Here is a 21,708-nt window from a genome sequence, read left to right as displayed (position 1 = left end):
TAAGGACTTGGGCTTTAGAGCCAGAGCAGCAGGGTTAGTCCCCACTGCAGCATCAGCTTTGGGAACAAAGAGACGGGGCTCTGCCTGCCGTGGGATGGGGGCAGAGCCCTGCCTGTACATTTTGACAGGAGTACTCGTGAGCATTCTGGTTTGAGACTTTGCGATTGTGTCCGGATGGCCTGGAGCCAGCACAGTGAAGCAAGTCTTACTGTTCTACTTCTGTAGAGTTAAAAGAGGTTTTTGAAAGTTAAAGAAGTTATAAGAAATCTGTTTTATTAAAATCAGTTTGAAACAAAATTTGTTCCTGAGTCTCTGCTATGAGAACAGACTGTATTAAGCCTTGTAGTATTAACAAATGACCGAGATGTACATTCTTGCCTAGCTTAGGACACAGTGCTGGTCCAAGAGTGCGCATCTGTGAAAGAAAACCCTTCTGAGGAGCAGAATTGGGCACGCACAGCCTCCCAAGAAATACACTTCTCTGCCTGGAAAGGAAGCAGAGAGGAACTACAAACGATTCTTAGTGGAAAAAAAAAATCTGTATCCATCTACTTCATAAGCCATATCCCCCTATGAAAAAAAGAAAAATCACATTACTTTCTTCTTTTAGGTTCAACAATCCAAGCCTCAGTCTTTCCATGTAATTGTAGTATCCCAACTATACAAGTAATAATCAACACCATCCCGTATTAGACACGCTAAAGCCAGGCTTATTTTATTCTTAAAATAAAAACAGCAGTAAAGTTGAAGGTTTTGCTCTATTAAAAGACTCCGAAAATAAACATTTCCAGCAAATATCATATGTAAAGGGCTCTCCCTTTAAGGCCACTCTATCTGGGTTTGCGCCTAGAAGAGCGTCTGCACCCAGCAGAGGTAAGACTGGCTGCCTCACCTTTGGCTAGGGAGGAAGGCTCTGCTGCTGCCTCCTGACCTGCGTGTGTTGCCTCTTTCTGTCCTAACCCCCCTTCGCTCCCTGGATCCTGGCAGTTGTCTGTGCCTTCCCTTTGCCCGGCTGCATTGGCTTCCTCCTCCTCGGACGCAGCATGTCCCAACAACTCCCCCGCGGCGCTGGTCTCTTCAGGGGGTGGGAAATGGGCACTAGTGGTAGCGGACTTGCTCTCCTCCTGCAGGTTTTCTTCTTCTACAACCGCGATTCCACACGTGTCATCAGTCATGCTGGCGAGGCTTTTGCCCTCTGCTACAGAGGTGGCCAGCTCACCCTCACCCTCTGGACACCTTGAAGTTTGTTCTTGCGGTGCTGACAGCTCTGTACCCTCCTTGTCTAGCCCATGATCAGCATCCGTCTTCTTGCCGGTATCTACTGCTGTAGCAGGAGGCTGTTTCTGATCATCCAGCAATTGGGAGCTGGAGCCCTGGGAATGCAAAGGAGCCTCGGGGTAGGCAGCTGTGGCACGATGCCTTGCTGCCTTGTATCTCTGTAAACATAAATAAACCAACATGAGAGACGAGCCCAGCCCAGCCACTGTCCCTGCAGCGAGAAGCTGGTCCAGGAAAACCTGTACAAAAACAATGGTGAGTGACAGCTAGGATCTGCAGGGGCACACACCCTGTCTCAGCAGCTCTCCTGGCCTGGCTGCTGAGGCTTTCAAGCAGAGAAGGGTCAGCTCCTGTCAGAAAAAGTGGTGATATTAAAAACTTCATGACTAAATGCTGAGTGACTGCATGGCACACGTGTGGCTCCTGAGACAAAAATAACGTTTTGGTAACTGTTAATATCAGTCAGACTCAGGACTTGGTAGATAACGATAGTGCAAGTGACAGCTCTTGCTCCAGCTAATGGCACGTACCCCAGCTCCATGAGGCTACACGCTGCCCTGACCTAGAGAGGAGCGGTTTCATGGTCAACAGCCACAGCAAGACTGAAAGCTTACGAGTTTTCATTCTGCTGATACAATCTCTGCTATCAGTGAAATTGTTGGTAGGAACACTAAGATACCAAGAATATCCTCTTGTTACAAGGTACTGAAGTTGTCTACAGAATAAAGGTAAGCATGTTGACAGTAAAATGACTCGACGCTAGCTACCGTGGTGAGCCAGTAGAGGTCTGTAAAGAGACTGAGATGGCTACTAGCCATTTTCAAGCCTGGTTTTCTGAAAAACAGTGACTCTCTGTAGCTAGCTAACATGCAGCAGGAATCTGGTCTTCCAAGTCCCAGACACAGCATGAGCTAAGGGAATGAAACAAAGCTCCCTTTCCGCAGCAGCTCCCCCCACCACATAACTGTCAGCTTTCTGCTGAAAGGTCCCTTGAACTTGCACTAGCATTAGACCTGACGATTTCACAAAATTATTTTCAGCATGTTGGCTTTCACCAGTCTAAGCAGTGCTCTGTAGTCTGCAGTGTGAAATTACAGCACGCCAGGCAGGCAGCTTTACATTTTCATTTCGTGTATCATCGCAGGTTTGTTCTTTCCCTGCTCTCAAATAGTGGAATACGTGTAATATTATAATGCAATGGAGCTAGATCAGTCAAGTCAAATGTTGTACCCAAACGTAATCAAGCGCAAGTGTGCCAGTTTGTTTTCAAAGTGATGCTGTAAACTGCCTCACAGCAGACAATTCTCTGCTTTGAAATCCTTTGTTAGCCTACTCTGATGAGAATACTCCAGAAATTGGAAATGATTTAACTCAGACTGTGATGCAGCCAAGCAGACTAGCTATCTGCCTGCAGATATTGAAGGCTGGACTTCTGCCACAAATAATCCCTCCAGGTCACTCCAGTGTCCATTTGAAAAGCGTCTGATTTCAGCTTTTAAATGGGCCAGAAGGGAGGCATACACGCTGCTGCTGCAGTTTCACTCTATGCCGATCTAAAATAAGCCAGGAAAGCTGCAAGGCCAACTCCTTCATTCCAGAAATGACTAGCTGCAGGGGTGGGAGAGGATGAGCAACCCTCAAGGAACAGCTGTAGTGTTCTCTTGCTACTTGCCTTTCCAAATCCACAGCTCTAAGTGCTGGCTTCTGCAGCAACCCCACCCCTGCTGGATGCCACAGTGGTTGATGGGGAATCGTTAACTTCTCTGACAATTAGCAGAAAAACACTAAGATGCAGCAACAGCTGGATACATCTGTGGTAGGGAAACAGCTTTTGGGTACTGGCAGAGGACATGGTCAGTGTGGGAACCTTCCCTCTTTCCAGATTCAGGGAATGCTGCTCTGCTACGCAGGCAGTGGTCAAAGGGAGAGGGCAGAGCCAGTGCAAGTCCTGCATACCTCCCACGAGGAACTAATCCAGGCCCCTAGCACGTCAACAAGGACAGAACAACGGAGGCAGATTCCAGGCCAGCCCAGTAGGGAAAGCTTCTGGATATGAAAGCAGCAAGGGGCAATGCTGCGGCTTTAGGTGGAGCCTAAGGAACAGCATCAGCTGGCAGAGCTTTGTGCTAAGGAGTTTTCTAGGAAGGTGGAGCAGACAGACCGACTGACTTCCTGCTGCAGGCTGACCCTGGGGACCAAACACTCTTGTAGTCCATCACGGTGTGCTGTGATGCTCAATTTCCAGATTTCTAAGGTGAATATCTGATTTTACCAGGCCCCTTCATGGATGAATCACCTTCAATTTCGGCTAAAGGAGCTGTTTCTGTAGTCACTGCAGTATTCCATGAAAAGATGCACACGCATCAACCTTCTTTAAAATGAGCAGCCTCTTTCTGTCTTGTTCTTTCCCCATTTTGACCCACCTGTAATCTGTCTAACAAGGAAAAGAGGAGGCCTAGACTCAACAACAGACTCCACAGGTTCAGCAAACAGAGCAGACACTCTGAGGAAGATTTCCAGCCAGAAACGGGCAACAAGATGACAGCAGCAGTAGCTAGGAAAACAGGACTGGACTGGTTTTAGATCTAAAGGGGTGAATGGGAGACAAGCACAGAGCACACCAGGAGAAAGCTGTGGCACAACGGACACCAAGGATGATGGAAATGAACTGAGGACAAGACAGCTAATGGGGTGGATTCACTGAAGAGACACGCACAGGGGTAACAAATGCCAGGCCATGCAATCGCCAAAGGGTCTAACCTGAAAGTTCTCAAAATGCATCAGGGACTTGCAGTGTGCGAGCCGGGCAGCAGAGTCGCTATGGTAGAATTTGTGACACAGCCTGCAGAGGTAACCTGCGACGGGGACCAGAAAATCCAGGCCTGCGAAACGGGAGGGGAAGGGAAATCACAGATCACATTGAATGGAACTCAAAATAATGAAAGTATGTTAAAAGGGAAATTAAAGGAGGGGAGGGGAGAAGAAGAAGGAAAATTGGAAAGCTTTGCTTCTGTTAATCAGGGGTTTTGCAAGATGACTTGCTGAATATCTTGTCTTACCATGGAATGGCTGTGTGCTTGATATTCAGAGAGAAATCTGGCTGCCAGAGCAAAGAAACTACACAGAGCATTAAGGGGAAAAAAAGAAAAAAGAATACAATGGAAAACTACAGAGAACATGTGATCTAATGTAATGGGATCAAACCAAGCAGAAGACAGCAGGCGCGCAAGAGGAACACGCAGAGAACATTCACAGCATGAATCATTATTCCATCTGCCACACGATAGTGGAAGGTTACAGCGATATGGAAGATTGGTGTAAACAGCGCTCTCCTTGGGCACAAAACAGCCTCTGCAGAGCTGCCCTCTTCGCAACACAAGTGGCCGTTAGAGGTTTGAAGTCAGAATTGCTTACAGGGTGGGGACAAGACACAGCCATCTGGAGGCAACGCTGCCCACCAGTCCAGCAACGTGTCTGAATAACCACTAGGTAGAGCGTGGGGGTTCTCAAGCAGAGGAAACATGCACAGTTTGGGCTCTGGCAGAGAGCTCGATACTGTCAGTACTGCTCAGTATCTCTGTACAAGCTGCATTTGTGCTGGAAAGCGTTCTAATCAATACGCTTTCAGGCTCCATCTTTCCAGAGCATCCCTCGTTTGCCACCTAGCTTATTCGCCTACCCTATTTGCTCCATTTCCTGCCTTCTTAAGGTATCTGGCTCTCACCCTTTCTTCCTCAAAGGGAACGACAGCTGACGAACGTCGATCACATCCTTACATTTTATCACAGTACAAGAGAGCAACTTGGCATTGTCTCCAGGCAGCAGTGACCTGCACCAGTCTGATGCAGATGCTGAAGCAATATGGCCGAAGAATTCATTACAGCAGTGGACAGAGACCATCCTCCCTTACAGTTACAGCATGAGGCCGTAGAAAGCTCTGTGGGCCTTAGTGTTCAACTGTGCTCGCTTACCATAGGCTGTGTCTGGACAATACTTCTCACTTCCTTCGTAATCCTCCAAAGACACTTCCTTCAGCCCAGTCTGGAAACCAAAAGAACGTTAGTGCCTAGCCAATATTTATGCCAGTTCCCTTCTCGGGACCTTACATTTTTCTGGTAAGCTTGGGAGTAAAACAGATGATTCACACACCAGAGACGGAGTTGCACAGCATATGCTTAGGGCCAGATACAAACCCCAATGTCAGGAGGCCATTTTATCGCGAGGGTTAAAAACACCCCTTACACATCAAAGTCTGAAGTAGCTTAGCCATGTTCCTCCTCTTGGTAACAGCTCTCTACTGGGAGAACGGTATTTATCAAGATAAACCTCCACACATATGTTTGCTATGAGACCAAGCTGCTGCTGGGCTATTCAAAGAGACTATGTCAACGTCTTTGACAGAAATTTGTTCCCTTGAAAACACATCGCTTATGCTCCTCAACAACAAGGTAATGTTTGAAGGCACCAGTAGGAGCTGTACAGCACAGCAGAAACACCCTTCTGCATCCTATCCATTGTGCCCAATTCTCCTCTGCACTGTCCTGTGCTCTGTTCAGGGCCCTCACCCTCCTGCTGTAGGGTGCAAGGTTGACTAGACTCTCTAAACCCTGAGCTCAAGCAGACAAGACCGAGTAAGTCACAGGAGCCCACCGCAGATTCTCAGATAGATCAGTCCTTCTCCATTTGCATGGCATACCTGCTTGGCAGCAGAATCCTCATTCTCTACCAGCACTACATCAAGGTCATCTTCATCCTCACCAATTCCTTCCTCTTCCTCTTCCTCCTCATCATCTTCAAAACAGCCAACAGCATCCACTGTGATCAACTCCTCTGAATCTTCTGGGCTGCCCAACTCCTTTTCTCCCATTCTCACCTGTCAGGTACAGAAAAGACAGATCAACTCCGCACTCTCCATCTAACCAAGGAAGACCCTAGGCTCTGCACAGACTGGATGGGACTGCAAGAGAGGCACTAAGCTGTCTTGTTTGCAGACAAGCCCAACACCTTGCCCCTTTCTCACTTAATTTCTTTAAGCTCTGACAATTGGAATCCAGACAAAGATTAAAACTGAAAATGGGGTTTGATGAACTGCATGCCTTCTTTTTATCCCTGCAGTAGTCTGAGGAGCTGAAAGTTAACCTGCTCTGTAGCGTAGCTACCTCCAATGTTGTGCAGCTCTCCACTCAGGCAGTATTACCTCTTTGGCTTTCTGTTTGTGCTCAGGGGATTTCATATGTTCCACAAACTTGCGAGGGGTCTTGAAGTGGCGGCTGCAGACAGTACAGAAAGGACGAAGAGAGCGTTTGGCCAGCTATGGAAAGAAGAATGAGAAGATCTAGTAAGCCACGAGAAGCCACTGAAAAAATGCAGATAAATCTTTGGCAACAGACACACAGACCTGCATCTAAAACAGGGAGACCACAAAAAAGCGTCTTATTTTCAAGAAAAAGGGCTTGCTAGCTCCTACCTGCCAAAACAGTGGAAAACATGCAGAGCAAAACGTGTTTTGTAAGAGGTGTTGTGGAATTTTTTCCCTAGGAGCCAACAAATACACACATAATAAATACAGTGACCTGCCTAAATTTTAGCTTGAAAACTGATTAGTTAAAAACAGTAGGTCCTTTCTGAATATTTATTCAGAAAAGTCAAGAATCAAAACCACCTGAAGCACCTTTAATACTGACACAGCACGGTAACTGGAAGTTCAACCCATACTGGTGTTCACAGGCAGCAGGTAGCACAGTAGTGCCTTCAGACAGTGAGAGCGTTACTGGCAGAACTTTCTGTGCATTTCTCCACTCCAATCACCTCTCCCTTGCTGCTTGGGGAGCAGGAGCTGCTAGACACTTCCACTCAATCCCCACAAAAGGTCAGTACAAAGATGACATGGCTGTTACCTTGTGTTCCTGGGTCCTGCGATGTTTGATAAGATCCCCGGTAAAGTGTATCTGACAAGTGTTACACCACCGCTGCTGGGTCTCTCTGAAGTGACAATGGATATATCTGTAAGTCACACCTTTTTACACTCTCCATGGAGTACTGCAATTTGCAATCTGTTCTCAGCCTTATTTTCCTCAGCATTCCTATCTTCACAGGCTTGGATTTATCTTCTCCCCTTCCCAGCCCCTTACATCGCAGGCATAGCTCATGCTGACACAAAGGCACCAGTTAGAACAAGTCTCCAATTTGATCTGCTGTATTAAAAACTGCACACCAGGTCCAAAACACCTTCTTTTCTCCAAAGGTTGTTTAGCTTGGAGAAGAGAGGGCTCAGGAGAGACCTTATTGTACTTAACAATTACCTTAAAGGAGATTGTGGTGAGGTGGGGATCAGGCTCTTCTCTCAAGCACCAAGTGGTAAGACGAGGGAAAATGGCCTCAAGTTGTGCCAGGGGAGGTTTAGGTTGGGTATTAGGAGAAATTTCTTTACTGAAAGGGTTGTGTGGCATTGGAATAGGCTGAACAGGGAAGTGGTTGAATCACCATCCCTGGAAGAAACATTTTTCAGGAAACATGCAGATCTAGAGCTTAGTGGTAGACTTTAGTACTAGGTTAAAGGTTGGACTAGATGATCTTAGAGGTCTTTTCCAATCTGAATGAATCTATGATTCTATCAAAATTCACACTGGTATCCTTTAAAAAGAAGGAAGGAAGATGCCTGAAGCAGATTAAGGCACCAGAAACCAGAGGGAGTTTGTACATTATCCTAGAATACAGAGGCACCCTCGTGCCCTGAGGAATTTTGAAACTTGTGTAGGTCCTTGTCCAGGTTGTGTTATCTACTTCAGACCAACACTCACCCATCTTTCTCTGCCAGCAACTTCTGCTCCTTCACCATAGGCAGTAGTGAAACAAAACAAACGTTGCTCATGTGCTGAATCTCCCCAAGGCGCTGCTGGTGCTGAATTCCAGCCATGTGGGATTGGAAATTCTAAGAGAAGGTTAGGAGAAAGATCCATTTAAATGTATTCAAAAGACAGAAAATAATAGGTATGAGCTATGCTTTCCATTCTCTTGACTGCTATATAACAATGAAATGGTATAAAAGCTTAAGAGCATGGCTGCCTGTGGATCCACCCACATTCGTTCCCTAGCAGGTTGCCTGCCAGCTCCTCAGAAGAGGTTTACTTTATCCGCACGCCTGTCATCATTTTTTCTGTTCCTCTGGCTAACAAGTCTCCTGCTGCACCCATGGCAGCTGGCCATCGAATTCATTTCTCTTGACAGTCCACCCCAGTCAGACCTGCGGATTTATACCTGCTGACTGCAGCAGTTGGTCTTGCAGATATAACAGTAGAATTTAAGGACCGATTCAGGGCTGGGGTCAGCTGTGCCCACCTCGCAGGTCCAGTGCCCTGGTTTCAGAGCTGTTGTACTGATAGCTCTGCTCTCGCTGCTCTGCTGGATAGTTACTTTCAGTGAACCTCCAGAGCTCAACACCTGCCAAAAGAAAGAATCAAGACTAAATCCACTATCTCAGTAGAAGACACTAAAAATTACACCTGTTTTTTAGATGTGACCTAAGCTCTCTGTCCCTTACGAAAGTACATTTAAGCTTGAATTCACAGGAGGCTGATAAGAAAGACACATACACTCCTTCTCCCAGCACTGTCAGATCAACAGTTCCTGTGTCATGGTAGCAGGCCTACTAGTACAGACGGCTGTTTCTACAGCCTCTAGACACTGTGTGATCCAGTCACTGGAGAAGAACAACGAGCAATATTGGGTGGTCCCTCGGTAAGGGACACTCTCAGCTCATGCCTTCCTGCAGAACAAAAGGCAACTCAGAACCACACCTGACAGAGGAAAAAACTCATACATGGGCAGGATGATATATTTGACCACATTTTTAAGCCTCAAATGTCTTCGGTTACAGAAGACTCAAGTCTGACTCACACCATGCGTTAAATCTTGTCTGCTTTCACAGATTTACACCGTAAAAGAGATGGTTTAATGTCTAGCACGTGGGCAAGGTAAATCACGTAAAAAAAAGGCTCTCAGGTTGCTAGCTTCACTCACCTCAGTTTTTCCTAGATGTCTTTCAGAAGCATAGACTCTCACTATCTGCTCAAGCCTGCTGTGATGGCAAGTCCCACAGCAGCTGCATCTTTCCTACCATCACCCAATTTTCTTACGTCTGTTCTTCAGCAACAAAAGGTGTATTTTTAGCTATGTCCCTTTAATATATAGGTTTTTCAATGGCTTTTTCAATTCAACTTTCCTTCTTACCATATGAGCACTGAACTCTTAGCCGAGCCTAGCATCCACAAACAGGCAGCAGTAGGGAAGGTACAGGCTAGCAGAGGTACAAAAGCAGCAAGTCAGAGCAGACTGTGCACTAATTGCAGACATATTATGCCTTATTGCTAGGGACGACAGCTTACAGCAGGAGACAGAGCTCCAGACGTGGGTGCCATCTGGTTCCCAGTGGCAACAGGCATCTCCGGGATGGAGGGGGAGGTTGTATGTTCTATAGCACCCCAGCCTGCTTGGAGTGGTGTCTGCTTACCTCAGGAGCTTTTGGTTCCTCAGAGAATTTCCTCTCTTTAGAGAGATCTTCAGCTGCGTACTCCTTTACATTGTCTGTACCTAGGGACAGAGAGTCTTTTCAGCTGTCTTAAATCAAAATAGCAATGACAGAAAAAAAGAAAGCAGCAGGTGAAGTCAGGGAGCTTTCCTCACAGTGCTGCTGGCCATAAGCCCAGCATACAAACCTTTCTCCATATAAATCCTTATTAAAGACGGAAACTCTTCCCATCATTTGCATTTGCTAGGCAACAGTAACAGAACAGTTTTTAGGGGACTATGTTTGGATTTGGTTCCTACATTTTCTCCTCCTTTCCCCATCCAGTACGACTGGAGAGGAGGGCATTTCTGAAGAGACTCACAGGATCCATGGTTGCCGACAGTTAAGTGCAATTCCAGAAAGGCGTGCCCTAAACGTGCAAATCACAGTGCTCAGCAACTCACCATCAGCTTGGCCATGGGTGCTCGACTCTTCCTTGCTGCCTGCTGCATCCTCTAATGCAGACTCTTCAGTCACACTTCAGGGATATCAAGAGAACAACCTTATTTGCCATGTTAAAGACCAAGAGATCAAGAAAACACACCGAGGCATGGGCTGGGGTCTAAGCTACCACACTCTCCACTAAACTCCCCTAATCAATAAGCTACTGGAAGTGTATTTCAGGCAGGGATTCAGCAGAAATAAATGAAAGCAATGCGGAAATAAATGAAAACAATGGAGAGTGATCATTCTAGAAGAGGTTCAGAAACAGCAGCCAAATAGACTGGACAAGAAAGTTACAAATGATTCTTTGGATCACCGCCCTCTCCTACTTGAGGCCTGCAGAGAAATCAGCTCATACAGGAAATATTCTTAGTAAGGACTCTCAGAGTTCGTTCCTTTGATCGGTGACTTGCAGTGAAACTGCAGAGCCTGGACATCCCTCCAGGTTGCTCTGTGCATGAGAGAACAGAGAGGTTCTCAATTACAGCTTACAGGGATTTCATCATAACAGCCTGTTCTATTTCTATCAGTCATGCTTCATTCCAGAGTCCCCACAGTTCTGCTTTTGGGGGAAGTAGAGCTGTCCAGGACACAAATCAGAGGACTTTGCTTTGTTTTCTTTGGTACTATTGATCTACTAAGGTGAAAAAGATCCCGGGGAGACTGCTGAGAAAAAATGGCTGACTTGCAGAGGACACTCACTGTACTTCACAATGCTTTTCCCCATCTCCCATTTTTCCATCAGGACTAACACCTTCACCATGGCTTGAATGCCTTCTCCCTCAGGCCAGCCTGATACCCCACCTGCCAGGATCCTGCTGCCAATATGGGACAGCACATTCTGCACAGGCAAGAACGCAGACTGCGCAGGTACTGAATCCTGTGATCCAAACACACACGCACACACCCCCCACATAATTTATCAGATTGATAAGTGAAAATGTAACTGGGTTATACGGCTATAAATATGCAGCAGGGTTTGGGCAGTGCAAACATGATGAAAACAAGAGTGGCTGGCATTAACATTATTTGTCAAGTGCTGCCAACAGGCTCAACACTATACCACACACAGATGGTGACAGCACTCCAGGGCAAGGGTTTGCAGCCTAAACTGCAAATCTAGGGAGCAATCTAGGGGAGCAAAAGCCATCACAAGCAGGAGCTAAGGAGGAAATGCTATTATATGGATACTTGTCAGGCCATGCTAGAAGAACTGGGTGTTCAAGGAGGATTTGAAGATGAGTGCTTTCTGCACTGGAATGAGGATGTTGTTCCAGGCATACAGATGGCACAGAGGAGAAAAAGCAGAAGTGGGAAAAACCTGAAATGAAGAAGGAGGCTGGTATTCCTGGCCAGAGGGAAATGGAACGATGAAACAAGAAAAAAAAAGTGTGACACTAATGGAGGGAGACTATTCTCATCTGCGGAGGGCAATATGAGAATGGTAAACCATTTTTTTTTCGGAGAGCTATCATCTATTCATTAAAAGTAAACAGAAACACTTTAAAAAAAGCTGAAGAATGATCTATTCTAACTAAACACCAGCCATAAGTTATGCATCAAATCTGGCAGTCCCTAGCTACTGCTTAGGAGAGGATTTTCCTAATAGCAGGTTTGCTGCAGTACTCACACTTGATTTTTTTTTTTGAGTATATGTAACAGGACTTTGATTAATACCCTACTAAATATTAATGTAATTAAAATTAAATTAGCTTTGGCAAACAGATTAACAAAACATATGCTCAAATGCATTTGACTTAGCTTTAATTGAATTTATTCACTTTCTTGCTAATTTGCAGTCCATAATTCACAATGGTCCCTGCTCGCATAATATTTATCAGTCTTTAATGTTTTACATGATGAAAGTATTATCAGAACATCAAAGTAATCCTGGAATATTCTCCCTAAAGCTAGCCATTAATCTCTAATCTACAGATGGGAAACAGAGAGGTGAGGAAACTTGTCCGAAACCACGCGGTGAATTGTTAACAGGGAAGATAAGAGGACCCAGGAGCCCTGACTCATAGTCATTAACATATGTCAGAGAATTCTCAAATCAATGCCTCCAGAAATCTTTATTCACTTCCTCCTCTTCTCCCCCCCGCACCAGCTCACAGTGACAGTTCTGGGAGAGGCACAGCACCATGCAGATGGCACAGTGCTCTGTAACGTGCCTTCCCACTAGATGGCAATGCAGCCTTGCCTGTGCCTTCCTGCACCCTCCAGAGAGGCAGGGAGTGCCAAGATCAGCCTGCAACGGCCAGCTCGCCTGTGTGCTGCACAGCCCTTGCGGATAATAGGATTGCCTTTGTTTATTTTTACCTAACAGACAGGGATACTGGCAAAGACGGTCTTTGCAGAAGGGTTACAGAACTCAACGCCCATGAATATGGGCTCAGATACCAGGGAGTACTGGTTCTTTTCCCTTTCTCATTCCACAAAATAAACCATCCTCTCCTATATGCCCACTCTACCTAACATATCCCAAAGCTTTCTTCTCTGCTGATACCTGACTGCTCAGTTCTCTTTTTGGCAGTTAGGCAAGAGGTTTAGAGAAATATATCATCCTGGATCTCAGCAGGCATTATGAGATTTTCACAATCATTTGAAATACCTCCTGACTGCCAGTACAGTACTGCCCCAAATTAGACAATACCTGACAATACCTCTAAAGCCTGTAACTATTTCGATACCCCATTCAATAAATACCTCTTCAGTCTTTTTGCTGCAGGCTCAGCGTTCAACACGGATTCTGTTGGAGTTCTTGGTCCTGCAGGAACACAGAAGATCTCCTTAGCAAAGCAACCCATGGCACCACAAGCACATTCCCTAACTGAATGGTCAGTACCAAAAAAAATCCCTGCTAATTTAGAGCAAATAATACTGTATACTTGCTTATTCTGAATTTGAGAATTGTAGTGACAAGGTTAGATAATTCAAGAAATTCATGACCTAAGAGATATGCGTTTTATTGCAGATGTCAGTAAGAGGTGTGGTCCAGAAAGAAATCCATGCTTACATCTACTAACTGGGTCTTAGTCCTACACCTAGATGACAAGAGCCCAGACCACTGGAACATTAACCTATGTCAAGTGGCACAGCCATCCGACAGCAACCGTTTACTCGGGTAACTTTCCCCACCACATACACACTGGCCACAACCTCACCATGTTCCTGCATTTTTGAGTATGCAGAAAGAATATTTCTACTTCGGTATTGTACAGACACTGCAAGAGATTCAGTGCCAGTTTCAGTTTGACAAGTGGAGCACTCATTCAACTCATCTTTTCCTTAAGCAAGTTGATTGGGACTGCTTCTGCTTCATGTTTGTAACTCCACGAGATGTTTGATTCAGCATGAGTAAAGCAATGTGGAAGTTTTAATTTCAAACCAGTTCTCTTTTCTCCTCATCTCAAATGGAGCTCATTGTCGAGATGAATTCTGAGAGGTTTTCATGCAAGAGATATGGAGCTGGCTTACAACTACCAAGAATATCCAGATAAAAAGTATATATAAAAAGCACCAAAAGCAGAAGGTGCAACAAATGATTTAGGTATTTACAATTAGAGTAAAACATAAGGCTAAAGACATCCCATGTCTTTGCTGCAGGAATAGCCATGAGGAGTTTATTGTCTGGAAGCATTTGTTTCACTACAGGCTCCCTCTTACCTGTGGATGGAGAGTTGTTGTTCTGCTCTGACCCTGCTTGCACTTCCTCCGGGATTTCCATTTTCTCATCACCTTGTGTCTGAGATGAAGAACCTGCATCTAGTTCCCGCTTCCTGTCGGGGACCCTCTGGAAGTCCTGCAACAGGCAGAGAGTCTCTAGAGAAAGGACAGTCCAAGTGTGGAAGTCTACTTTATCCAACAGAATGGGATCAAATATGCAAAAGCTTATCTAAGAGGAGGAGAAGTACCAGGTCAATTAATCCAAAACCAACTTCCAGGACACAGAGGTCTTAATGGTGGAAGGTGAGAATGTTCATTTTTTTTTTTCTAGCATGTTCCAAAATACTAATTTTTTGGGGGAAATTAAGTTTTACGAAATCCTCATGACCAGATATAATTCTGACCTTAAAAAGGAAAAACAGCTCAAAGAGGCAAAGTGACATGTCCATGGCAGCAGCAGGTCATTTGGGAACACCAAACTGCTCTGAAAGGCTGAAGGGGTAGAAACTCTGGCTTCTGTAAAGCAAAGTACTCAGCCAGGATTTCTTTTACTGTCATTACTTTGAAGTTGGTACCTCTAAATTCTCCTTCTATTTTATATCTAAACTCTTGTGCTATGAGGAACTCTCTGTCCTGGGCAAGAACAGACAGAAGACTTTAGCATCAAAAATGTAAATATGGGCCACAGGAACTTTAGGGATGGGCTTCTTTCTTCATTTCTTTGTCAGCAGTATGGTGCAAAAATAGTTTTCACTGTAAAGTTCTGTCCTTTTTGCTCTTTACCTGTAATACAGTCAACCACTGTGAGTGGAAAAGGAGCACAAAGCTCGTAAGAAGTTGGAAACTACAAGCTCACCTTGCGAAACATCCGGTTCTGCCGCTGGAAGGGAAGGCTGGGGAAGCCCAGGCGAGTCGGCTTTAATGAGACCCCAACAGGTGGTGGCCCTAGGAGGGAATGTCTTGTAGCCTGAGGAAAAAACTGCTGCAGTGCTGGGGCTGTCATGTTAAATCCACGCAAGTTTCCTACAAATACAAACACACAGCACATCACCACCCTGAGGTATGCAAAATAGAGAGGAAATCTTCCCCCATCCCGTACAAGCAACAGGGAGAGAAGGGAAGAGCTCTTCCACGCGAGACACTGGACTGCTCTGGGTGCCATATGAATGTTCTATGCTCTACCCTTTTTAGTCCCCATAGAACAATTTGATGTGATAGCAACTATTACTATATATTGGGCTCTTTAATTACAATTGTCACTGCAGGCTAAGATCATTAGAGCAATTATCTGATCCAAGCACACCAGTGCTTGTGTTCGCAAGAAAACAAGTCTCGTTTTACAGAAATTCTCTGTAAAAAAAGAAAAATTCATCCCACATTTGTGCAGCTGGCAGCTCACGCCATACCATGGATGCTATTTAACACTGGCCAGCAACTGCATTTCATTTAAAACAACACTGGACTTTTCAAACAGAGATTTGACAGTCTTCTCTGCCACCTGGTTATCAAGCAAGCTCAACATGTCAAGCTAAACTGAGACACTTGAGATGTTGCCATTTCCAATTATAATGCTCTGCTTTCTGAACAGTTCTCTTCAGCATCCACAGACCATTAACAGTCTTAACAGTCCCTTCCAAAGGCGGTCCCCCATTTCAGGGGATAAGGGAATGGAAGTGTACATATGCCTCAGCCACACCCTGAGAAGCTGTCTACCATTCTGGGAACCTGGACTTATACTGCGATTTTTTACTTCGCACTTGAGTAAGTGCATATTCCAACTGCTGAGCTGTTAAAACAGCCCAGAGAAGATTGGAGACAGGCACCCAAAATCTGAAGTCAAGCTGCATTGCTTAAAGCCTGGAACACAACAGGGAGCACACCCTATGTTTGCCTTCAAAAGTAATCTAATCTCATATTACCTATCATAAATAATCTCTTACTGTAAAAATATGTAGCTGCATTAAAAAAAAAAACAACACACCTATAAGGCAAGAAATTATCTCCTGGTCTTGCTTTAGTACCTGTAAAGGACCATGCATACATTTCAAAGTATTTATTTTTCTTCCTAATCCCACTGCTGAAGTGGAATGCAGGCAATAAATTATTTATGCTGGTGTTTCCCAGGTACAGAAATACCACAGCACCAGATATTCTTACACGTAACCCAAATGTGAAAATGACCCAAAAAAATTCAAATCCCTATGAAGGGCCACAACGAACATCACATCTGTGCTGCATGTTACTAGTGGCTAGCTGGTACAGGGTAAGGAAAGGGAAATCACAATGCAACTCAGCATATAGAGGTGAAAAGAGGGACAACACTAAAACAAAGTGCCATAGAGTGTTCATTAATAAACCTTCTCCTGCTCTCATATCTCATTTGCCTCAGGTCCTTGGCATACTATTTGAATACGACTTCTCAATAAGAGGTTTTACTTTAGAGAAAAGGCCAGACTACGCTAACATTAAATGTATCAGAAAGGAGAATGACTGACTGTGCTTTAGTCAGTCAATTTTCCCCTGACACAAATATATGCATCAATCTCCAGAATGTGTTTTTTTCTTCATTACTGCTTGTTTCCCTACAACCTGACACAGGACTGTAGAGAGCCACTGGGGTCACTAGAGAGCCCTCTTGCTAAATGGGCAAGAGAACAAAAGGCAAGTTAACAACATGCAGAATAAATCTATTGTCTTCACATCAGGGCACAATTCACAAACGAGAGAAAAATTCTAAGCTTTAACCTAAACTAGTAATATTAGAACTGTCCCAGGTACAGATGTTCTATGTTGAAAACACATATCAGGTATTTATTCCTAATATCTTTATGGTAGCAATGCTCTTAATTAAGGCAGCACCATAAATTTGTTTTGAAAATATATCAAAAATCCACTTCTGGAAATACAATGATGTTGCCCAATCCCAGTGATATTACCCACGATGTCAGTCATTTCAGGGAATCAAAATTCCACACAACAATTGAAACCCAAACCATTTTTCACCACAATATGCTTTATTTGTTTGTATTCCACTAAGCTTGGACAAAGACAAGCATCTACTTTTACAAATGAGGTTAGCGTAACGTAACAGACAATGAAATAAATTGGTTAAGCGTCCCAAATGAGACAAATAATAAAAATATAAGTATTTTCTCTGAATATATTGGTGGAAAAATACTCTTTCCACCAAGTCTAAGAGGGAAGGTGTTTCCAATGCACATATTTAATATTAACCTGATAGCTTCTAGTGCTATTCCCAGTTGTGAACGCTTAGGCACATGGGATTTTCATCAACTGAAGAACCTCTGTGATGTGTTCTATGGACAAATTTGAAGAGGAAAAAAAGATGATAAAGAGAAATGCCAAATACAAACACAGCAATGGTTCAGCAAGAAATAGCCATACTACGGTTTCAGTCTACAAAGGGTGATTAAATAACTCCAGTAAGAAAGCGTCTCCCATAACGACAGTACCTTGCATCTGTTGCATGAGTAAGGCCCGCTGAAGCATAGGATTGGCATTGAGTAGCGATGGTTGATTTGTTGCACGTAAGCTCAGCATCTGTTGCTGTTGCGGTGGTGGTGGTGGCAAACCCCTGGAAAAGAAGGTATTAATCATAAGAATCCAATAAAAAAAACCAACATACCCTTCATTTTCAGAGACCTAACAAGTACAAAACGGAGGAGCAAAGAACAGCTGAAATGCTCATATACATGCATGAAAAGATACCGTACACCAGCACTGTATCCGCTTTCTTCCACTCTCCTGGAATTTCCAAAGCTGACAGATTGTCTATCAAGGAATTTGAGGTCAGAGAGAACTCCTTAGCACCAAGCCCACATAAAGCCTGTCAAGCAGCATAAAAAAAGCCCAGGAGCTGACTGCAGTTCTACAGAATTATGCAGCAGCTCCTCAGCAGAAACTAGCGATCTAGATCAGCAGCTACATTTAACAACAACAACAACAAAAGTTCTAAAAACCAGGGAGTTTTCTCAGTAGCTTAAAGCACATTTTCCAAAATCTATGCCTCCCACACAGAGCCAGACAGGTCACAATTGTAAATGGTGCCCCCTAACTGCAAGAACAGGACGATAAAATAAAGCACAGCCTTCGTATTTAAAACACGAGGAGGAAGAAGTGAGCTGAAAAGGACTCTCCAATCCTAAGGAGGGTGGAGCAGGCATGAGACAAAAGTCTGAAGAAACGGGCAGGCATTTCTTCAGGCGATTGCAAGGTCAGGCCCACCTCTAAAAACGACTGCTGACACAGCTAAATCTGTCAGAGGGCTGTAAACAGGTACCAACATGGATCAAAATAACCATGCTGACAAAAAACAACCCCTTGACAGATTTTACAGCAGCTAATCTTCACATTTCCTGGTCTAGATTGTTCCAGTCTCAGAGCGAAGAAATTTCTGCCAGAAAAAACATACTTTTAAAGGTACGAGATGCATCCATGCTAGCTCGCAGCCTCATATTTGCATTTTAAGGGCAGCTTTGGTTACAGTTTTAGACATACAAAAATGGAAGATTTAGGGAGATGAATATTTCTAGAACAGAAAGATTCCCACGTTTCTCTCATAACCATATGCTTTATATGGATAAAGTCTTTTTTTCTTTTTTATAATTTATTAAATAAGGAATTAACTTTGCTCTTAAATTCACATCCTCTTGCTGTGAATTTCCAGAGCATAAGGCTTTACAGAGCACAGTAACTGCAATTAAATACATCATTTCAGGGATTTTTTTTATTAGTTCAATAAATCTCAGCTCATCAGGGACAACTGCTTGAACCAAAACAGCTATTTTCTCTCTTGAATTTTTTTCAGAAAACCCTGTTTATTTTCTTTTAAAAAAAAAATCTGGCATACGTTTTTTGTCTTCTAACAAACAAAACGCAATTTTCTCCCCACACACGCCCCATAATGCCCAGTCATGTCCTCAGCCGTTGTGCCACTGCAGAAACAAGTTGCCTAAACAGCATCCACTAACCTCGCCCTGACCAGGAGAGAAAAAAAAAAAAACAAAACACAACAAACACAACTGAAGTTCAACCACCGTCATAAATTTTTTATAGAAATACAAGACGAAAGTGTGCATCTTTATTCAGCAAGGCTCGGCGAGGTGCATAGACACATTTCTGGGGGTAAAAACAGCATTTTTTTAGCGAACTCCCCGCTGGCTGAGGAGCGACCACCCCAGCGCTCCCGCTCGCTGCGAGGGCAGCCTCTTCCCTTCGGAGCATCTCGCTTTATTCGCTCAACCCCGGGGCATTTGACATCCCCCTCGGGGATTTCAGCGCCGGGAGCAGCCCTGGCAGGCTGATAACCATCTCCCAAAACGCCAGCTGAAGGGAGCGGGAGGGTCACGGCAAGCACCCGCGGCCCTTGGCTCCTCACGCCTCAGCCCGACCCGCCCGGCGGCGCGGCCTCCCCACAGCGGGCTGCCGGCCCTCAGCCCTCTCCCCCCGCGGCTCCCTCCCTCAGGAATCACCCTCGTCCCCCCTCAGCACCCACACACCCCCCTCCTCAACACCCCCCGGCCTCCCTCCGAGCCTCCAAGGCGTCCAGCAGCGCCCGCCCCCGCCTCCCTTTGTCGCCTTCCCCGCCGGGGGTAGGGCGAGGAGGGAGCGGAGGCGAGCGGTCCCCCGGGGCCAGGCCCTCGATCCCCGGCCTCGCGTAGCGGCGCTTACCGGCCTCCCTGCTGCGCCGGGGGATGGTGGTGGTGGTGGTGGTGCTGCTGCTGCTGGAGGAGGTGCTGGAGCTGCAGCAGCTGCTGCTGGAACTGCTGCTGGTTGAACATGGCTGGGGAGCCCCGAACGGGGCGAGCCTGAGACAAAACACGGGAGGGCGAGGGAGGCACCGGCTGCGGGGCTGGCGCCTAGCAGCCCAGCAGCCATTGAGCAGGGGAACCGCCGCCACCGCCGCTGCCGCCCATTCATTCACTGAGCCGATCCCCCCCTTCCTCCTCCTCCTCCTCCTTCTTCTTTCCCCCGGGGTCATCGCAAGCAGCAGCCCGTGGAGGAGGTTTCCAAACCCCACCTCCTAAAAACACGCTCTCCCCCCCCACCCCACCTCCCCTCCTCGCCGAGCCCTCCCCGCGCCCCCCTTTCTTCCTTTACCCTTTTTTTTTTTTTTTTTTTTCTCCAATTTCCCTTCTTCCCTGCCCCTCCGGCACTCACATCGCACCCCGGGGCTCTCACCGCTCCCCACCAGCCGCCTCCATCTTCCCGCCGGGGACAATAAAGCACCTGCCCGGCCCCGCTCCCCGGCCCAGCCCGGGCAGGAGGCAGCTCCTTCTGGAGGGCTGGAGGACCCAGCCGCTCCGAGAGGGCGTCCCTGCAAGGTTTGCATCACCCCCCCGGAGCCTCCTCTCACATCGCCCCGGCTTGCGACACCTCCATTTCTCGTCCCCCGCACAGAAGAGGGGTCCCCTCAGCCCTCGACAGGGGTTGGGAGGTGATGGGCACCATCTGGCCAGGGCTGGGGCAAGGGGAATTTGCAATAAGCGGCTGAAGAGGAGGAGCAGATGGTAGCCGACTACATTGCTTTTCTGCTTTTTTTTTTTATTTTTTTTTTTTAACCCCCTTTTTGTTTGTTTGTTTTTTAATAGTCCAGGGGAATCTTTGGTAACCGTCTTGCTGAAGGGATGGGAGAAGAAAAAACAACCAACAGCCTCAGGCCATTTGCTGTGGTCACATCTTGGCAAGCTTGTCATGAGAACCTGGAAGAAAAACAGGGACTTTTGCAATGTTACGCTGTGCTGTAGGCTGAGATGACTTTTCTAGCAGGTCCATCCACTTTTTTATTTATTTATTTTTGTGAGAGTTTGCAGCAAAACCCTTCCTGCGGCACTTGTTTTCTGTCAGTGGTGAATTAATTTTAAGTATGTCCAATTCACACGACTTCTGCATGAAAAAAAATATATCGTGACTGTCATTTCTTATACTAAACCTAGCAAGGGTGAAGATGCATTTCTGCTCTTTGCCATTCCAGAGAATCCATCCTGAAATAATTTACTTTCTAGTCTTATTATTCACGCCAATAAAGACTGCTTTATTCATGCTAATAAAGACTCATTAAAGGCCTCAAAATTGATTTTTAGGTGAAAGTGTTGTAAGCTGAACACAATTGCTGGTGATATACAGTTAGCATTAATAATTTTCAATGCAACAGCATATGTTGATTTTTCCTTTGGGCCTTTTTATACTGTTCTGATTTTACAATAATCAGTTTGGAGATGACCAACCGTATGAATCAATGACTGGCCATGGTAATGCCCAGAGCCATTTATCTTGTCACAGCTGTCTGCACACAGAGAAAATGCTCTCCTGTTAAGCATTGAAGCTTAAGTATCATCACAGGGAATACATACATGGAGCAGAAAACATGTGGAATCTTTTTCTAATCATTTTGCATAATTGATCCTTTTTGCTTCTGTAATCATCCTGTTACAGCGGTTACCAGTCTGTTCTGCACTGGTAAGGGAGGGATAGTTTTACGATCCTGTATATGCCTGACCAATCCCTCTATTAAGCAGATACATTAAAGACAGGCTTTCTTCTGCTTTGTCCTGGACACAAATTATTAAACCTTCTTCAATAAGTTTATAAACATTAAGTCTACAATTCAATGCACATACTACTGCATTGGACACAAATCTGAATGTTGATTTAGTCCCATACTCCATAGGCTGATCTTCAGAAATGCCTTTATGTGCCAGATGTAAACACCATGCCTACTAGAGATTGCT

General features: G+C 45.4%; 1 protein-coding gene across 6 annotated transcripts; it reads right to left on the bottom strand.

Annotated features, from left to right (window-relative positions):
• Window positions 1–684: 684 nt before the first annotated feature.
• On the bottom strand, window positions 685–20,428 carry CIZ1 (CDKN1A interacting zinc finger protein 1). 6 transcript variants are annotated; one of them, XM_032200196.1, is made up of 16 exons: window positions 20,138–20,428; window positions 19,649–19,836; window positions 17,431–17,552; window positions 14,814–14,980; window positions 13,958–14,093; window positions 12,998–13,058; window positions 10,249–10,322; window positions 9,788–9,867; window positions 8,536–8,718; window positions 8,079–8,209; window positions 7,176–7,260; window positions 6,476–6,589; window positions 5,975–6,151; window positions 5,250–5,319; window positions 4,039–4,160; window positions 685–1,436 (listed from the first exon to the last, which is right to left on the bottom strand). In XM_032200196.1, the coding sequence occupies exons 2-16, from the start codon at window positions 19,756–19,758 to the stop codon at window positions 831–833; spliced, it is 2,238 nt and encodes a 745-aa protein (XP_032056087.1). In that variant the 5' UTR covers window positions 19,759–19,836; window positions 20,138–20,428; the 3' UTR covers window positions 685–830. The 6 variants fall into 6 exon arrangements, with proteins under 6 accessions (XP_032056087.1, XP_032056086.1, XP_032056088.1 ...); XM_032200195.1 differs by having other exon boundaries at window positions 19,649–19,785; XM_032200197.1 differs by having other exon boundaries at window positions 685–1,373; window positions 19,649–19,785.
• Window positions 20,429–21,708: the final 1,280 nt, after the last annotated feature.

Source organism: Aythya fuligula, chromosome 19, assembly GCF_009819795.1.
Source record: "Aythya fuligula isolate bAytFul2 chromosome 19, bAytFul2.pri, whole genome shotgun sequence".
Lineage (NCBI taxonomy): Eukaryota > Metazoa > Chordata > Aves > Anseriformes > Anatidae > Aythya > Aythya fuligula.
This window is presented reverse-complemented; position numbering and strand designations above follow the sequence as displayed.

Excerpts from the sequence above, each read along its gene's own strand:
- CIZ1 (XM_032200196.1), bottom strand. The coding sequence starts at position 19,758 with ATGTTCAACCAGCAGCAGTTCCAGCAGCAGCTGCTGCAGCTCCAGCAC. Across the intron at positions 9,868-10,248 it reads CACCCATGGCCAAGCTGATG|GTACAGACAATGTAAAGGAG; the intron begins GTGAGTTGCTGA and ends CTCTGTCCCTAG. Across the intron at positions 5,320-5,974 it reads AGGATTCTGCTGCCAAGCAG|ACTGGGCTGAAGGAAGTGTC; the intron begins GTATGCCATGCA and ends TTTGGTTTCCAG.